We start from the raw sequence: 17,186 nt of genomic DNA, 5'->3' as shown, positions 1-17,186 counted from the left end.
GCGCTTGTCGCGGGCAGGGGGCGGCGCGGCGGAGCCTGCGCAGCTGCTGGCGCCCCTTTAAGCCGCGCCGCCCGCTCGCCCGCCCGGGTGTCTGTGCAGCCTGGGAGCCGCGCGGGCAGGAGTCGTCGCCAGCCGCCGGGGACGCGCCTTCCTCCTCCGGTTCCCCCCCTCTCCGGCATCGCCGCCGCCCCCACCTCCCCACCCTCTGCCCCGACGCATCCCCGCTCCTCCCGCCACAAGCCAGCTCTAAGATGCCCCGCTATGAACTGGCTTTGATCCTGAAAGCCATGCAGAGGGTGAGTGAGGGAGGGGAGACGGGAGGGAGGGAGCCAGGTGGGACCTGACAGACCCCCCCCTTCCCCCCCCCTTGCCTCCTCTCCATGCCGCCGCGTGTCGGCCTCGCCGCGGCAGCCTCACGCCCGGGAGCCCGGCGGGGCGGGGGGGGGGCCGGCCCGGCCCCGCCCCCCGGGGCGAGCCCTGCCCTCCGCGCCCTCCCCTCCCCTCCGCTCCGCGCTCTGAAGTGGAGTTGCGCAGGGTGCCTCGGGCTCCTGTGTCTTTTTCTGCCCTCTCTCCCCTTCCTCTTCTTTCCTCACTCCCCTGCCCCCGCTCCTTCGGAGAGTTTGCTTAGTTGCTCCCTTAGAGCCGCAGTCCCCTTCTCTCCCCCCTCCCCTTTGGTCCGCAGGTAAGCAGATCCCACGCTTGGCGAAATAGATGCATCTCTCCCTCTCTTATCCCCCCCCCCGCCCTTTAGCCTGGTGCAAGTGAACTTAGCCTTTCCTTGCCCCTATACACGGGTGCCAGCACGTCCCCCTCTTCCTCTGCAGCACCAGCTCTTTCCATTGCCGTGTGCTCCCCTTCCCCCTCCCCAGCACCTGCCATGGCTTCGCTGGCTACCTGGCTGGGTTGCAGCAGCTCCACGCTAGGTCCCCTCGCCTCTGGGAGGCCTTGTGGTGAGCCTTGGTGGGGAAAAACAAGAGCTCACTCCGGTGAGCTTCCCCTCGTGGGGTGCCAGCTCCCTGCCTCTCCAGCCCCCCTCTGTACCCGGGAATTCTCAGTAATTATTATTTTTTCCTGCCGTTGCTAACACCAGTTGAGCTCTGCTGATATGGCTTGCTGTATCGCCCATGGGAAGGGTTGCTAGCCGTTGCCACTGGTTTTGGCAGCATGATGATAAGCCGTGGTGTAAGCAAGTGAGGTTTTATGATGCTCTTTCTGGTTTACAAGAGCTGATTCAGTGCGGGGGGTGTGTGTACTTGTGCGTAAAAATAATAATAAAATAGAAACATCTCTGTGTGGATGGGACCCTTTATTTGGAAGATAATAGCTGATACTGGCCCTTCTCTAGTACCTTCTATAGCCTTTGTTTATCTGCTACTTTCCAGCTTAATATGCAGTGCTGGTGTTGGAATGTAGCAGCACTTACACTAGGCTGTAACCCTTCTGATCTGACCCAGTGTGGATATGCTTGCTCTTGCATTTAACCTTCATTTAAATGAACATGTATATTTGTCATAGAATAAGTGGAAGCTAAATAGCGTTGCTGTGTTTCTTTTGTAGTTATGGAAGCATGTCTTCATGTATTACATGTGCTACACATACTAGTACATTTCCATTCATTTTACATGTACCATCCACATGTCAGGGTTGGTTTTTTTTTTTTTTTTAACTTGGCTTAACTGCAGAAGCTGTAGTAGACTTCTCAGGTGAGTCCTCTAGTGGAGAAATACAGCAACAGGGAAAAAATCTGGTGACATTGCTGCACCACCTCACGGAGCAGCATTTGCTCTGACAAAACATGCTGCTTTTGGACTTGGGTTGTCAACATGCGATTTATTTTTTTAAATTTTTTTTCTTTCCACACCCCTCCTCATCAATGTATAGGCCATAGGTAAGGTGATGAGATGCTTTTTGTATACATGCTGTTAATGTGGGAGATGCATTATGCTGTGCAGATGCTATCAGTGCAGAGCAGGACAGAAAGCGTAGCAAATCTGACATAATACTGAGACACGAATAAATTGACTGCTCTGAAAGGGTGCCATGGAGTGCTGTCTAGTGGAAAGGATCTTCGGTTTCTAGGATCTGAGCAGAGAGATGCAGGGATAAGCTTTTAGCTGTAAGATGCTTCTAATGAGCACCGATGTACTCAGGATTTAACATCTGCAACCTTTTCCTCTTTGAAATTTGACTCTCCAGTATATTCTTTCCTCATAAATGTATCTTAACATGTTTTTTAGCTCTGTGATTATGTTAAAACACTTAAGTTTTGGTTCAGGTGTACTGCTATTTTTAACCTACCCTTGTTGTAACTCTAAAATTTAGAGAGTCTGTCTCGATGCTGGTTTTTTTTGTTGCTCTTGACAGTACACCAGATCTAGGTGCTTTTTTGCCTTCCAGTATCTTGCTACTGCTGCCTTTTTTTGTGTAATGAAAAAAAATTCTGTAGTGGTGCTGCTAAATCCTGGCAAGGGGTTCGCTAATGACCCCTATAGCACTGCATAATATTGACTGTAATGCTAACTTAAATTAGTGAAAACTTGGAGACCTGAATATGGGGCTAATAAAACAGTCTGAAATTATGGACTGACTGCACAACTCCTTCCTGTAGAAGTTGGAGAGATCATATACAGTCCTGAATAAATTACATTGCTGCTTAACACTAATGCTTCCTGATGAAGCTACCCTCGGCAGGTGTTCACTGTCTTGCCGTGTCCCTCTGTGCGGTGGCTGTGTGCTCTGGTGCCTCCTGAGGCTTGAGCAAGTGCTGACTCTTCTCTTGGTGTCTGTGGCATCCCTCCTCATCTCTGACAGCTCCGCTGCCTTGCAAAAAAAAAAATAAGCCCCTGCCACCTGGCTTTCTTGTGCTCTAGGGCTGTCATTAACTCCTGTGAGCTCCCTGGCAGCTTGAGCACAAACATTCTCAGAGCTACAGTCTGGTAGACTTTCATGGGTCTCTTCAGAGGCAAGCTTCATGATTCTGTGGGGTTCTCCCTCCCTCCTCCCAATTGTCTGTAATGGTTACCTTGGCATTTTCATAGATGTAGGCAGAATAAATCCCTCAAATTCATTTTTGTTGCTTTAAACTCTGTTGCTCCCTAGCACTGCTTGTGTTCAAGTCAGGGATCCCTCCTCATTCTTTTCTTGCACGTAGCTTCTGTTGTGAACCGTGGAGTCTGTTGTGTAGCTGGTCTCCTCCCTGCCCAGCTAGCCTCGACATGGTTACAGGGTGAGCGTGACCCCTCAGTCCTGCCTGATGCTCCCATGTCCTCTTGCTTCTTGGCAGATTTCTTCAGCTTTCTTTTGTGTCTTAAAAATGCAACACCAAAAAGCTTGGCGGGGAGGGGGGAAGCCAAGGGAGAAAACCTTTACTTTCAAACTTTTTCACCAGTTGTCTGTGTGTACTTTTCACAAAACCTTGTGACTTTATTCTGAAGTCAAAGCTGAGCAGCCATTCTCTGTCCTGTTTTGTAGGTAGCCTATGATCAGGTAATTGACTTGCACTAGAAATACCGTATTTGTAAATTGCCTGTGGACAGAGACCCTGCTCAGCAGAGACCCCAGTCAGTGACTCTTAGGGAAAACAATAATAAAATCCTAAAAGCACCCCCAAAATAAATAAATAAATAAAAAACTTCTTCTCTGTGGCATCACTGTATTTGAAGAGTAGCTGCAGTGAGGGACTTGGATTGTGTTACTCTGTGTGTGAGTATATGGAGGAGACGCTTTGGGAGAAGAAAGGTACGACGCCAGTGAAGTGACTGGAACTTAGGGTGGAAATAATGAATTTTGCCCACGTGTGTGTCTTTCTACACTCCAACATGCAAATAACAAATAGTACGGTGAGCTTGGGGAGTTTGATGGCAGACTTGCTATCAGTAGTGTGCAGATGTGTGCAGAACACGTTGCCTACCCTCAAGAGCCCAAGTCAAAGACTACTGTTGTGGTGAAGGTAGAGGTGCAAAATGAAGACACAGCTGTTCATGCTCTAAACTTTACTATTCATAGCAAAAGATGAATTTCTAATTATTTCTAACTTTCTCCCAGGAGAGTCATCTTCAGCTTTCAGCAGGGGGATTATGGCAGAGCAGGACCTTCAGCAGGAAAGGGTAGTGACCCGCTAGTGCGTTAGCAGGAGTTGTCGCTTGCTGGAGAAAGGAGGGCTCTTCAGGGAGGCTTCCTCTTCCTACCCTTCTTGTCCTGCCGAAAGTCCCCTGAGAGCCCGGGGAAGGAAGTGGGGGGGAAGGGGAAGGAAGAGCTGGAAATGGCTTCCTATTGCTCTGATGCTGTTTTGCAGACTGACCACAGGGCGGCAATGCGAGACACCCTCCAAGGAAAATTGGCAGCCGGGGGACCTAGGACAGAGAGAGAAGGTGGCGGTATTCCCGTGCTGTTCTTGCTGCTGCTCGACTGTTGCGAGCTGGGACCCCCGTCTTCAACAAAACAACCTTGTAACTGGGACTGAAGTGAATGGACAGTTTGGAAGTACTTTATATTAGAGTATTTTGCAAAAAATGAGGAAGCATATCAATATTTTATTAGCAGCATACTTGTCTCCCCCCACTTCACCTGTACATAGTGTGTGTCCTAGTCTAAAACCTCATTACCTTGTTTCAGCAAACACCTCTGTAATACTACAGTGAATCTGGGCTCCCGGTTTGATTGACATGTTCACACAATGTAACTTGTCTTCAGCATCTGTTTGTTGCCTTTGGAGTGGGTTGCCATGTTTCAGAAATTCCCTACCTGCTGTGGAGATTGTTGGCTATTTTAGGAAAACCAAAGTAATGGGCAGTAGTGTTGCTTGACATCTTGGCTATTACACTTAATTGCTGTGTAGGCAGCTGCAGCAATTGGGCTTTTGATATCTTAGTTGCTAGGAAGAAGGCGGGGAGGATGAAGAGGGCAGTAAGCAGGCAGATACTGTTGTATTTTCTTTCCTTTCTGGTGAACCTGCCTGTTCTTACAGTTGAATGGTACATCTTCCCAGCCCCTCTCCTGTACTTAGCAGGTTAAAATTACCCAAGTTTTCCTCTATTTCCTTTGACTTTTTTGGCAGGCTGAAACAGGCTTTTCTTCACAGTATTATGCCTAGCAGGGAAGGACCCTTGTGTCATGGGGTGCTGCTGGAAGGAAGACCAAAGAGTTGGAACTAAAAGTCAAGACTGGAAAACCACAAGATCTAGCATTGACTCTCCTGTAGGAGTCAGCTTTTTGTTTTCTGCCTTAAGCATTTCCATAAGAATAACTGGCTTTTGAAGTGTGTGATACAGACAGCATTTGAGAATGGTACCTTCTTGGCTGACGTTTGCCATTTTCAATCTTAAGACTTGAGAGTGGTCCTCTTCTAAGTTTCTGCCAAGTGTGGGATATTGCCTGGCTTGGGTATGGGGGGAGGTAGAGGATTATTCTCTTTTACAAAATAGTTTAAGCCTTTTTATGGCGGATAGTTGTTAGCTCAGTGCATTTGGCAAAGTTGTCCAAAGTGAGTACTAAGTTGATAGCAAGAATAAGGGATTCAAAAGCCTCTTGATTTATACAGGCTTCTGCAGCTTATCGACTGATGTGCTTGAGTGACTGTATGTAATGGGATGCACTGGTTAACTCTGCCACTCTTGTTCCCTAAGCTGTAGAGCTGCAAGCCTGAGCACCGAGGCAGGACTGTGGGTAGGTCCTTGTGTCCATGCTGGGACTGGCAGACTTCAGTGGGATTTGGCTGGCCCCTCTTCAGTGGGCAGGAATGGCTACTTATCCTTTAAGATATGACTTCTCTTTGCCCCTGTTACCTACTTAGCAATGTGCTCTTCTCTCTTGGCTGTGTATCTCTTCTCATGTGTTCACTGCGTGTATATATACATGTGGGTGCATCATGTATATGAAGAGGGAGATGTTTGTAAACTTCAGCATGAAAGCAGATTGTCTATCCTTTAACTCTTGAAAAAGAAGGAAAGAGAACCTGTTGTGATAAAATAGCATTATTGCTCTCCATTGTTGTAAAAACCCTCAAAAGTGACCGATTCTTTAAAAGATGTCCATTATATCACTTAGAATAAGCTGTTAAATTAATTCAAGTATGAATGTGTGTTTCTTTGCTTTCTTCTAGTACGTCATACATACCATATTTTGTAATAATGGACATTCTTGCTTTCTTTACATGTTCTTTCAGAAGCTGATTTCTCCAGTTCCTTTGTTCCAGGCCATAACGCTGGCAATTTCCACCCAAAAATTACTTTGGTGGTTGTTGATTATGATCAAGTAACTTACCTTGCTTTTTGTCAGACTCCAGCCAGAGCAGGCTGCCAATTCTTTGAGCTACAGCTGCCCCAACCTCCTCTGCTACAAGTCTGTGGCAATGTAAGAGTTGCTGATGTGGAAGCAGTTGCTTGATAGAGCTGCATATACCAGCGTCTGTGCTGCTTATCCAAGGGCAGCAGGAACCACTGGGCACCAGGTTGTTCCCTTCAAAACTGCCTGCCCAATGGACCAACAGGAATCTCTCTGGTGTGCATTCTGTAGAAGAGCTGATAAGAAGGTGAAGGGGGAGAAAAACAAAAGGGAGGACAGATAGGCAAAATATAACTGTTATGTAGAAGTGGAACAGGAAAGATGGGAAGTGAAAATATGGAAAGTAAGGCAAGGTCTGTGTAAATGAAGGACCTGTGCAGTGGGAGCACTAGTGCAAATACTGGTGCTGCAAATGAGATACTAAAGAAGATGCAGCACCCCTGGTGATGAGAGGAGATGGAAAGAAGCAGATGGTGTAAAGGAAGGGTCATGAACCCTAGAAATAAGATTGTGAGGAACTACATAGGAACTGTTGTTCTGCTATTTCTCACATCTTTGTTTAATCCTGGTTTGTCCACTTGCAAGCCAGTCCTTGTGCTTCAGTTATGCAAATATCTAAGGAATAGCAATCAAAACCAAAGGTACGTGTAGAGCATGGATACAGGAGGGGATTGTGTTCGGTGGAGTTGATGTGTTTGAGACTATTAGAAAAATAAATTAATGTTTGGTAGCTTTTAATATAGGTAATTGCAAAGCTTGATGTAGAATAGCACTAGTTGTTTTATAACCAATATAACTTTATTTAAGCCTTGTTTTGGTGTCTTAAAATCCCCAAGAAGGATCATAAATACTGCAAGAGCACCCACCAGACTAGGAGGTTTGGAGGGTCTCAAACTTAAATTCTAGGATGATATATATCCCTGAAACTTCTGTCTCACCTTTCAATAAAACTTGTGATGCTTTATGTTCTTGGAAAGATTGTGGGTAGCCATAAATGTGATAAGAACTTGAGGAAGTCCTAAATAAGCTTAATGAGTCTGGTTTTATATTTTTATTCTGCCGAGAAATTTTAGGAAGAATTTCTTCCTAGTATTTTGCCCAGTTGCATGGTGACTGACACTTCCACTACTTCTTTCTCATTCCCCAAGTAACTTCTGAATTCTATACTCTCCTAGCCAAAATCCTCTTCGAATGGGGTGAACCTGCACATTTTTCTAGGCTGGGAGTATGCCAGTTACATCAGTTACTGCTGAATGGTGATAACCACCAAATGGGTAACACCATTGTACCTTGCAGCTAAAGAAAATGGTCATCTTCAGTAGTGGTAGAGATTTTACAACACTTTCTGATGGCGTGCTTCTAATAGGGTGATAATGTTTGTCCTCTACATCCAGAAAACTTGACTGTGGTCCCAAATCCTTTACAGAAATCAAATACTTGCATGTTTATGCTTATTTTACCCATTCTTCTGCTGTTGATCTTAGTGACTAAGTACTTCATCAAACTAATTTAAGTAAATAGTACTTGCCAGTGGCAGTGAAAATGTTTGGGCTTCTGAACTTTAGGTTGCCACAAGAAGGAATTTGAGTCTTTGGGCTCAGTGTTTCTCTGCAGCTTCCAACTTGGTATGTAACCTGATGTCTTGACACACATAGCTGGCAGGGAGAATTCTGCTTACGCTGCATGTTGCCAGAAACTTCTATTTTTTTTTTTTTTTTTTGCCATCTCCTGGGGGAGATGCCCCCTCCCACTTCCATTAAAATGGCTTGTTTTCCCTCTTTGCCCTGTAGTGCTCTTTACTTACTTCATGCTGACTACCTGCCTTCTCAGTACCCTCTTTCCTCTTCTGCTTCTAGTTCTTTGTAGAAGGAAGAACGTCATCTGTCTGCAGTTGCAAAGAAAAGGTTTCCTTGCTGAGGAGTGGAGCTGCTTATAGTGACAACCCATCTTTGAGCATCTGAGCCTCTGGTAGTTATCTGCTTGAGTTATGGCAGAGACATGAATGATTCTGCTTATTTGCTGGGGAGGAGTGGCTCAGTTCCTCAGTGGTGCTGAGCAGCAGCTGTAGTTTTCAGCTCTCTTCAGAGAACCCAGATAACATCTGTCCCCCGTGTAAGCATAAACCAATTCTTTGGGCTGACAAGGGGAAAAGGAAGTACTTACCTACATATTTTCTTTAAACTAATAGTCAGTTTTAAGTTAAACTTAAGCTGATGGACTAGTCTTTCTTAAGGACTAAGATGATTACAGTATGTCTAGGTAGGTATGGAGAAGATCGTCTTTCTTTCTGGTATCTCTTTATTTTAACAAATAAAAAGGCACTTTCTGTCTCCTTTCTTCTGTCCCCAGCTTAACACCCACCACCTTTCCCCTTCAGGTGTTTGGAGTTTCTGGAAGAACAGTGGAAGCAAATAAATCCACTATTCCTGACAGAGTGCTGGGGAGTGACTTGTGGGGAAAGAAACCATCCAAATGTGAATGCCACAGGCAGTGGCATGAAGTGGCTTGCTGAGGCACTGCTAGTGATACAGATTTCAGAAAATAAGCCATCTTCCTCTTGCTTTGCAATTCAGCAGTACTGTAACTTCTGTTGTGTTCATTGAGTACTGAATGAGCACTGCAATAAAGCTGTATCCTCTTCTGCTTCCCCCCGCCCCCTTAATTTGTGACTTGCTGGGAGACCTAAATAGGTGTATACACTTGGGATAGGGGGAAAGTATGGTTAAAAACAACTACATTGATCTACTAATCTAACACTGTTAGTCACGGTGCCCTTCAGCTTCAGTTGGCCTTACAGTACTCCAGTTACTGATTCTGTAATAGTCCACAGTAGCATTACATTTCTGACTGGCAAATGCAATGTAGTTCTCTGTTTCTTCTGCTGAACTGCATGCTGCGAGGTTACTTACTTCTCTCATGTCTCCTTCTGCAGTCCTTTAGAAAAGAATTGAGAAGAATGTATTGTGGAGCAAGCTTCTTTTTCTGATGCTGCAGTAAAATGAAGACCAGAACTGGAGCAATTCCTGAAACCCCAGACAAAAAAAAGTGCATTATGTGTTCATAACAACTCCTTTGAGTGACTGACTTGAACCTTGCACCTCAAATTGGACTTTTATGGTAGTGATGATTTATAGAGTTGCCTCTGCGGCACCTGTGTTCTCCAAGGCCAGCAGAAGTGTTGATGCAGTACCACTTTGCGGCAGCAGAGCACGTGTGGCAAACAGGTTAGTCAGGTCGCTGCTGGTTCAGGTAACTTGTAAATGCGGTACTCTTATACTCCAGCCTGTTGAGCTGCTGGGAATGCCAGTCCAGACCTTAACTCAAGTTATTTATTAGATGCTACAGGTCAGCTTCTGCCTCCGAGCTTTCCTGCTTCCTATGACATACCCTGTTTGTCTCAGGTGGGATTCCTGCCCGGCTCTTCTGCCCCAGCTCCTGGTTTTCAAGAGAAGGTCCTGAAACCGCGGTCCTGAAGGTTTAGGGCTCTGTTGAGCAGCTGGCAAGGATAGCCCCTGCTTTCTCAAGGGCATGTACTACGTAAGGATAAGTTGATATGTACCAGTTATTCCATGAAGAACACTTGTGCTGCTATTTTTTTGTTTTCTAGAGCGCTGCAATAAATGGAAAAAAGTTTTTCCTTTTTTTTTTTTGTTTTGTTTTTTTCTCCAAGAGATAGGCTACCTCAGACAACCCTGTGTTTACTGTGGAGCAGTGGACTGGTAGGAACTCACTTGTGTGTCCGTAGCAGGTAGCCTGTAGTGTGAGCAGGCCAGACAACACAGTTGAGGGATTGACTGTTGTACAGGCCTGCTCAAGACATGATACTTGTATTCCGTTTTTTCTGGGAGAGAGACTGTTGATTGTTAGTATTTTCCATGTAGGTGTTGAGCGTGGCAGTATGGGTACATTTTGTCCATGCGTGTGAGTTGTTCAGTAGGTAAAATGCTACCGGTATGAGTTAACATACCCGTGCTTGAAGAAGGTGGAGAAGAAAAAAGTTTCTAAGAACAAACCTCAAAACTACTTTGAAGTCTTTGAGTAAAGTTAACTATGTACTTAATTTGCTAACAAATGATAGCAGTGGACGTTCCTGTGTGGTATGTGGGCATCCGCATCCTCAAATTAACCCTTAAAGCATTGCCCATTGGGACTGACTCTTTTAACTGTAAGAGAAAAGGGGAGTCAATTGAGAAACTTCCTATCTGCCACAAAGAGAAATAGACTGAGCAGAAAGCAGTTTGATTCTGGCATGTTTAAAGACCTGTCTTATTAGAAAAGCACTGTGGAGAAAGTTTTCCTTTAAAACAATCATACAAATTTCTCCTAAAAATCCCACCCTAAATCTGCTTCACATTATCTAGTATATCTTCAGGGAATTGCTTAAGACTTTTTTTTTTTTTTTTTTTCCTTAAAGGACAGACTGCCTGTTGGAGAGACATATGCATTGTTTCACCAAAGCTGTAGCCCTCTATCTTCAGACAAGAGGGAAGCACATTGTTTTGTGTCTTTGATATGATCCAGCCAGAAAACAGCCTTAGGGAAAAAAATTCACAGTTCTTGGCAGCAGTGCTGTCTTTCTGTCTTTTTTTTCTGTCAGTGCCACAGTGTACGCTGTTCTAATAACTTGAGATTAAACTCGCATGGGGCGTCTCAAAAGTCCTTCTTAAGACTTGAGGTCATAACTTGCTGAAAGTTCAGAGGGACGAATCTCATTTTCATAATGAAAAAAAGTTCCAGGGTTATTTTAGAATTAGGTCTAAGAAACTGGTACAAGAAGCTACTTTAGTACAGTAAGTTAGTGAGAGTGCAGCAAATTTGTAGTGGCTACTGAAAACTTTCCACCTTCCTGCTCAAGCAAGCTGAATCCTGCAAAATTCAGATGTTGATTACAAAGGTGATGGTTCAGGTCGCTGTAGACTGATTATTTCAAATGCATGGTCTGGCTGTACCTTCTGGTAGAAAATGCTCAAGAAACTTCACATATTGTTTATTTTGGATAGAATGAGTCCATTGTAGTTTGGCAAGTATCCTAATTGAGAAATGTCACAATTTATTCAAAAGCAGCTGCATCTTCTACTACACACTTTTCAGAGGGCTTGAACATGCTTGTAATAGTCATACTATGAGCTGGGTACCTCTTGTATCAAATAGACCTAGTTTTAACAAGTTTTTGTGATTTATGCGTATTACTGTACGGTATAGTTTTGCGAGGTCATTGATTAACCTACAGGGAAGATGGTTGGAAGTGAACTAAAGTTCAGGTCTTAATGTTTTTCAGTAACAGCAGGACAATAGAAGAGGGAAAATATCGGTTGTTACTATTTCTTTAGCTTGCCCATTATTCTAATCTTCTGTATAGTAATTTTTCTTCTTTCCACTGTGTCTGAGTAAAATCTTTTCTTGCCCTTCCCTTAAAATACTCATACTTCTGGTATAAACATTATAACGTAGTTGCATTTGAAAATCTAGTTAATACAGTAAAAGGTACAACACTATTAAAGTGTTACTCGAAAGTGCTTAAAACTAAGAATAGTACGTTATACTTGCATCTGATGGTGGCATATGATCTGAAGTGTTTACAATTTTGTGTTGGATTAAACTAATAGACCATTTAACCCACATTTGTGGGTGGGGATAAATGTAAATTCTTCTATGGAAGAATTTAAAATACATCTGTGGTTTGAGGCTTATGAGCATGATAAATTTAGCACACTACTGTAATCAGTCCATTTTGTGCCATGTCTCCATAGTCTCTCATTATTGGCTATAACTCTAGCAGAATGAATATCTGTATTCTCATGTGGGTTTGTGGTGGTGGTAGGGAACCCTTATTATCTTTTTTTGATTCTGAACTACTCTTGAAAAACAGCCAGCTTGTACGAATAACGTGATTGTGAATTTCTCCTTAAGGTTGAAGTTGTGGTTTGCTGTAAGCTATTTTTAAAATACATCTGCCTTAATGAGAAGCGCACATTCTTACATCGGCACTGTTGCTGCCTTCAGTAATGCACAAAGTAAGGCAGAGGGGGGAGCGTGTGCATTTTCTACCTTAACTGTAGTTTTTATTACAGTCTATGTGAGAATTTGTAATGTTTTTATTTACTCTTTTTTAAACAAAAAGAATATGCTACAGCAACCACCCAAATACCAGAATATGTTAGCTGGGTGTTTGCATTAATCATAGATGAATTAATAGGGAAATGTGAGCTTCAGCATAGTGCCAGAGCACTTCTGCAAATGCAGTGGAAGAGGGAGTGCCTGAAGCTGATGGTTGTAAGGCTTCTAAGGCTGGTAGACCTTACGGTCAGAAAAAAGATCTAGTGATTTTTTTTTTTTGTGCCTACATTACCTTTACCAGTAGGTATGGAAGAGGAATGGAGTCAGACCCTGTTTTTTTACTCTTCTGTAATAATCTTGAATACTAAAGATTTCTGTTCTGATCTTTAGACTAAACTGGTTCTTTGCTTTGGTCTTCTATTCCCTTGCTGTGCCCATTCACTGTAGGAAGTAGAAGAATCTTACGTCCAGCACTCTGTAAACCCATTAAAAGGTTTTGGGTGGGTATAGGTAAATGATACCTCCCAAGGCATAAATAGGAGATAGGAGCATCCTATCTCTGTGGCAGAGGTAGGAGCCAGTGTGCAGCTCTTCAGTGTCCCTCCCTTTCCTACCTGGTTGTCTGGTTGTCTGCCAGCAAGTCTTTTTATTATGCCCTTCCCTACACTGAGCACTTCAATCCTGCTTGCCTAAATGAGTGCCTGTTTCCTGACTTGCTTTGGTAGAATTGAGTGTGACTGGGGATTCAGGAATAGAGCAGCAGGGTACGCTTTGCCTCAAAACCTTCTACCTCTGATGTTAGTGATCCTCTTCATGTTTGGATGCAAATGGACGGTGCTGGGAACAGCGCTTCCTGGCAACTGTGACCACTCCCAAAATCCATCTGCTTCTCCCTCCTGTGCCTAGGGTGCTCCCAAAAACTCCTGAAACTGCACAGGTGTGGGTATCAAAAGGCACATGGCAGACAGAAATACCCTAAAGCTGGATGTTGGGTGTAGTTTTGCTTTTGTCATTTGCTTGAATGGGACTTTTTCTTCACTTAGATTACGTGGGATATGCATGAAGAGCTTTCAGAGTAAAATGTAACCCTGTGATCATCTGTACCCCAGACAGGTGCAAACTCGTCTAAAACCTGCGGAATAACCTTGATTCTCCAGCTGATCTTAAATCTATGTTGTTTTTTGACAGTGTTGTGACTTCACTTTGATTTTTTTTAGCTCTAGCAGCCAGCTGGTGTCTCAAGTACATGCATGTGATGCCAGGATCTAACAAGATTTATGGGGTGCAGTGCTAAAGCAATACAGGAAATGACTAGCCAGGTTAATGCTCCTTAGCGATGTTTTTTTGGTTTTTGTTTGTTTTTTTTTTTTGTTTTGTTTGTTTTTCCTAAAATTGCTTGAAAGAGGAAGGCCTGTTTAGTGGCTTGAGGAGTTGGCTTGTGAGACTCTAAAGTAAGGAAAAATAAAATATATTTCTGTTCCTTGCCTTGTTCTGGGGAATTTGGGTCATTTAATACTCCAGAATTGCTGCGTCCTTTAAGGTACTTGTAAACATTAAAGTTGACTTGTAAAAGGCATTACTACTTAGTTCTACAAATATTTAATTATGTGTATTATGGATTGCATAAATACAGCAGGAAATATAATGGGGAAAAAGTCTGTGGTGTTCAGTCATTGTTTTACTAGACTTCAAATTTTTTCTCATTACTTCATGAAATTCTTCTCTAATTCAATCTTTGTCTTTTGTCTTTGCTGCCTTGCAGGGTTGGTACAGTAGGCCTCACTAAACTTAGCTGCAACTAAGAATTTCTCCTACATCAACTGAGTTAAGGCTGATGCTCTTGTGGAATGTGGATTAAAAGTGCGTGCTAAGTTCCAAATTTCCATTTGAGAAGCGGAGAAAGTAAATGTACCACAACCACCAGCATCAGGACAGCAAACCAAGGGACAAAGAATTTGATCCACAGTGTTGATATATGTTAACTGGTTCACGTGTTGCTTAAAAGACGTTTGCTGGGGGGCGAGAAGTGGACGTCAGCTGTGCGAAGTCATTTTGTTTACAAAAATGAGGGCTTCTTTGGAAACAGCAGACATTGCCATTGTGGCACTGTACTTCGTGCTTGTAATGTGCATAGGTTTTTTTGCCATGTGGAAATACAATCGGAGCACCGTAAGTGGCTACTTTTTGGCAGGGCGTTCTATGACCTGGGTAGCTATTGGTGCATCTTTATTTGTGAGCAATATTGGAAGTGAACATTTCATTGGGCTCGCAGGATCTGGAGCGGCGAGTGGATTTGCAGTAGGTGCATGGGAATTCAACGCCTTAATGCTTTTGCAGCTTTTAGGATGGGTCTTCGTCCCAGTCTACATCCGGTCAGGAGTATACACCATGCCTGAATACTTGTCCAAGCGTTTTGGAGGGCATAGAATTCAAATATATTTTGCAGCATTGTCTCTAATTCTTTATATCTTCACCAAACTCTCAGTTGACTTGTATTCAGGGGCGCTTTTTATTCAAGAATCGCTAGGTTGGAACCTCTATTTGTCAGTTATCCTCCTTATTGGAATGACTGCACTGTTGACTGTGACTGGAGGTCTTGTGGCTGTCATCTACACAGACACACTTCAAGCTCTGCTTATGATTATTGGTGCCCTCACACTTATGATCATAAGTATTATGGAGGTTGGTGGGTTTGAAGAAGTTAAAAGAAGGTATATGTTAGCATCACCAAATATTACGTCTATCTTGTTAACCTACAACATTTCCAATACCAATTCCTGCAATGTCGACCCAAAGCCTGATGCTCTTAAAATGTTGCGTGAGCCAACAGATGAAGATATTCCCTGGCCTGGATTTCTGTTGGGACAGACCCCAGCTTCTGTCTGGTACTGGTGTGCTGATCAAGTCATAGTTCAGAGAGTTTTAGCTGCAAAAAACATTGCTCATGCCAAAGGATCCACTCTGATGGCAGGCTTCTTAAAGTTGCTGCCGATGTTTATTATAGTTGTCCCAGGGATGATTTCACGAATACTGTTTGCAGATGATATCGCCTGCATTAATCCGGAACACTGTTTTCAAGTCTGCGGGAGCAGAGCTGGATGCTCTAACATTGCCTACCCACGTTTGGTGATGAAACTTGTGCCAGTTGGTCTACGGGGACTGATGATGGCTGTGATGATCGCTGCACTGATGAGTGACTTGGACTCAATATTCAACAGTGCCAGCACCATATTCACACTTGATGTCTACAAACTCATTCGGAAGAGCGCGACGTCTAGAGAACTGATGATTGTAGGAAGAGTCTTTGTTGCGTTCATGGTAGTTATAAGCATTGCCTGGGTCCCGATAATTGTAGAAATGCAAGGTGGTCAGATGTACCTTTATATTCAAGAGGTAGCAGACTACTTGACCCCACCGGTGGCTGCTCTGTTTCTTATGGGTATCTTTTGGAAGCGTTGCAATGAGCAGGGGGCTTTCTATGGCGGAATGGCTGGGTTTGTTCTTGGAGCGATACGGTTGATACTGGCATTTATCTATCGTGCTCCAGAGTGTAACCAGCCAGATACTAGGCCAAGCTTTATCAAAAACATCCATTACATGTATGTTGCAACAGCTCTGTTCTGGATCACTGGGATTGTGACCTTTGTAGTAAGCCTCCTCACGCCTCCGCCTACGAAGGAGCAGGTTCGGACGACCACTTTCTGGGCTGTGAAAAACAGGAACATAAAAGAGAACGCCGCAAAGGGGGAGCTGTACAAAGTGCAAGAAAAGAGCATCCTCAAGTGCAATGAAAACGCTAACCATATCATTCCAAATGGCAAATCGGAAGAAAATATTAAAAATATTAAGCCGGAGGATATAAATCTTCTGGTTACTTGCAGAGATGATAGCAACCCGGTGATTTCTGTGAGTCACTCTGAAGTCGAGACACCAGTAGATTGTTACTCGAATGGACAAGCAGCTTTGATGGGAGAGAAAAAGCATGAGGAAGAGACTGATGATAGAGACAGACATTTGAAATTCATAGATTGGTTCTGTGGCTTTAAAAGTAAAAACATGAACAAGAGAGCTGTTCGGGAGATGGAGGAAGAGACTGTTTGTTTACAAATGCTGGAAGAGACTCCAAAAGTTAAACTATTACTAAATACTGGACTGGTCTGTGTCTGTTCGCTTGGAATATTCATGTTTGTCTATTTCTCTTTGTGAGTGAATAGTGAACTTTTAAGGGTATGGCTAAACATACAGAAGTTGATACAGGTCTCTGGAGATTTTGTTTTGGTTTTTTGTTTGGGTTTTTTTTTTTTTTTTTTGTTTGTTTGTTTTTTTGTTGGGTTTTTTTTCTTTCTTTTCAAACAGCATAACCGCAACCCAGGCATTGTTTACGCTATAATTGTAAGATCAACTCAACTTTAGCCTATTTAGAGACCATTTGAGACATGTTGTTCGATCTGCTGAAGGCAGAATGTGTTGTGTGGTGTCTTTTTCTTTTTTCCCTTTTGTCTTTTTTTTTCATCTGCAGTACTAACCTTTTGTTTTTCCATGTATACATGTATAAATATACCAAAGGCAGGCAGGTGGCTGTGTTTGAAGTCAGGCAGTTACAGAGCTCAGTCAGCATTAAGGTGAAGATAACAAGTAATCATTTACTGATGTGTAAAATCTAAATGGTTAAAGCAGTGTTGAAAGATTTTTAAATGTAGGGCTGCAATGCACATTGCTGAGTAGTTGTTCTTTGTAACATAGCTGTATTACCTTGGCCAACTTAGCACCTTTTAATTTTGCTTGCTGCTGCTAGGTTTTTTTCAGTTTTTCATTTCTCTTATGGCAACAACAGGAAGATATTTTGT

The 17,186-nt window shown here is 43.4% G+C and overlaps 2 protein-coding genes across 6 annotated transcripts in view; both read left to right on the top strand.

The window, feature by feature from the left end:
- The first annotated feature begins 206 nt into the window (after positions 1-206).
- Positions 207-17,025, top strand: SLC5A3 (solute carrier family 5 (sodium/myo-inositol cotransporter), member 3). 5 transcript variants are annotated; one of them, XM_010580375.1, is made up of 4 exons: positions 264-296; positions 8,139-8,250; positions 9,215-9,506; positions 14,102-17,025. In XM_010580375.1, the coding sequence occupies exon 4, from the start codon at positions 14,404-14,406 to the stop codon at positions 16,543-16,545; it is 2,142 nt and encodes a 713-aa protein (XP_010578677.1). In that variant the 5' UTR covers positions 264-296; positions 8,139-8,250; positions 9,215-9,506; positions 14,102-14,403; the 3' UTR covers positions 16,546-17,025. The 5 variants fall into 5 exon arrangements, with proteins under 5 accessions (XP_010578675.1, XP_010578673.1, XP_010578674.1 ...); XM_010580371.1 differs by lacking the exon at positions 8,139-8,250 and having other exon boundaries at positions 208-296; XM_010580372.1 differs by lacking the exons at positions 8,139-8,250; positions 9,215-9,506 and adding an exon at positions 4,295-4,370 and having other exon boundaries at positions 208-296.
- Positions 245-17,186, top strand: part of MRPS6 (mitochondrial ribosomal protein S6) — a 47,157-nt gene continuing 30,215 nt past the window's right edge. The window contains exon 1 of the mRNA XM_010580376.1: positions 245-296. Coding sequence (XP_010578678.1) covers positions 252-296 — 45 coding nt within the window. The 5' untranslated portion in view covers positions 245-251. The remainder of the gene's footprint in view (positions 297-17,186) is intronic.

This window comes from Haliaeetus leucocephalus, unplaced genomic scaffold (assembly GCF_000737465.1).
Source record: "Haliaeetus leucocephalus isolate CR32 unplaced genomic scaffold, Haliaeetus_leucocephalus-4.0 Scaffold702, whole genome shotgun sequence".
NCBI classification, from domain to species: Eukaryota; Metazoa; Chordata; class Aves; order Accipitriformes; family Accipitridae; genus Haliaeetus; species Haliaeetus leucocephalus.
Note: the sequence above shows the minus strand (reverse complement) of the source record. Positions and strands in the feature narration are given on the sequence as shown.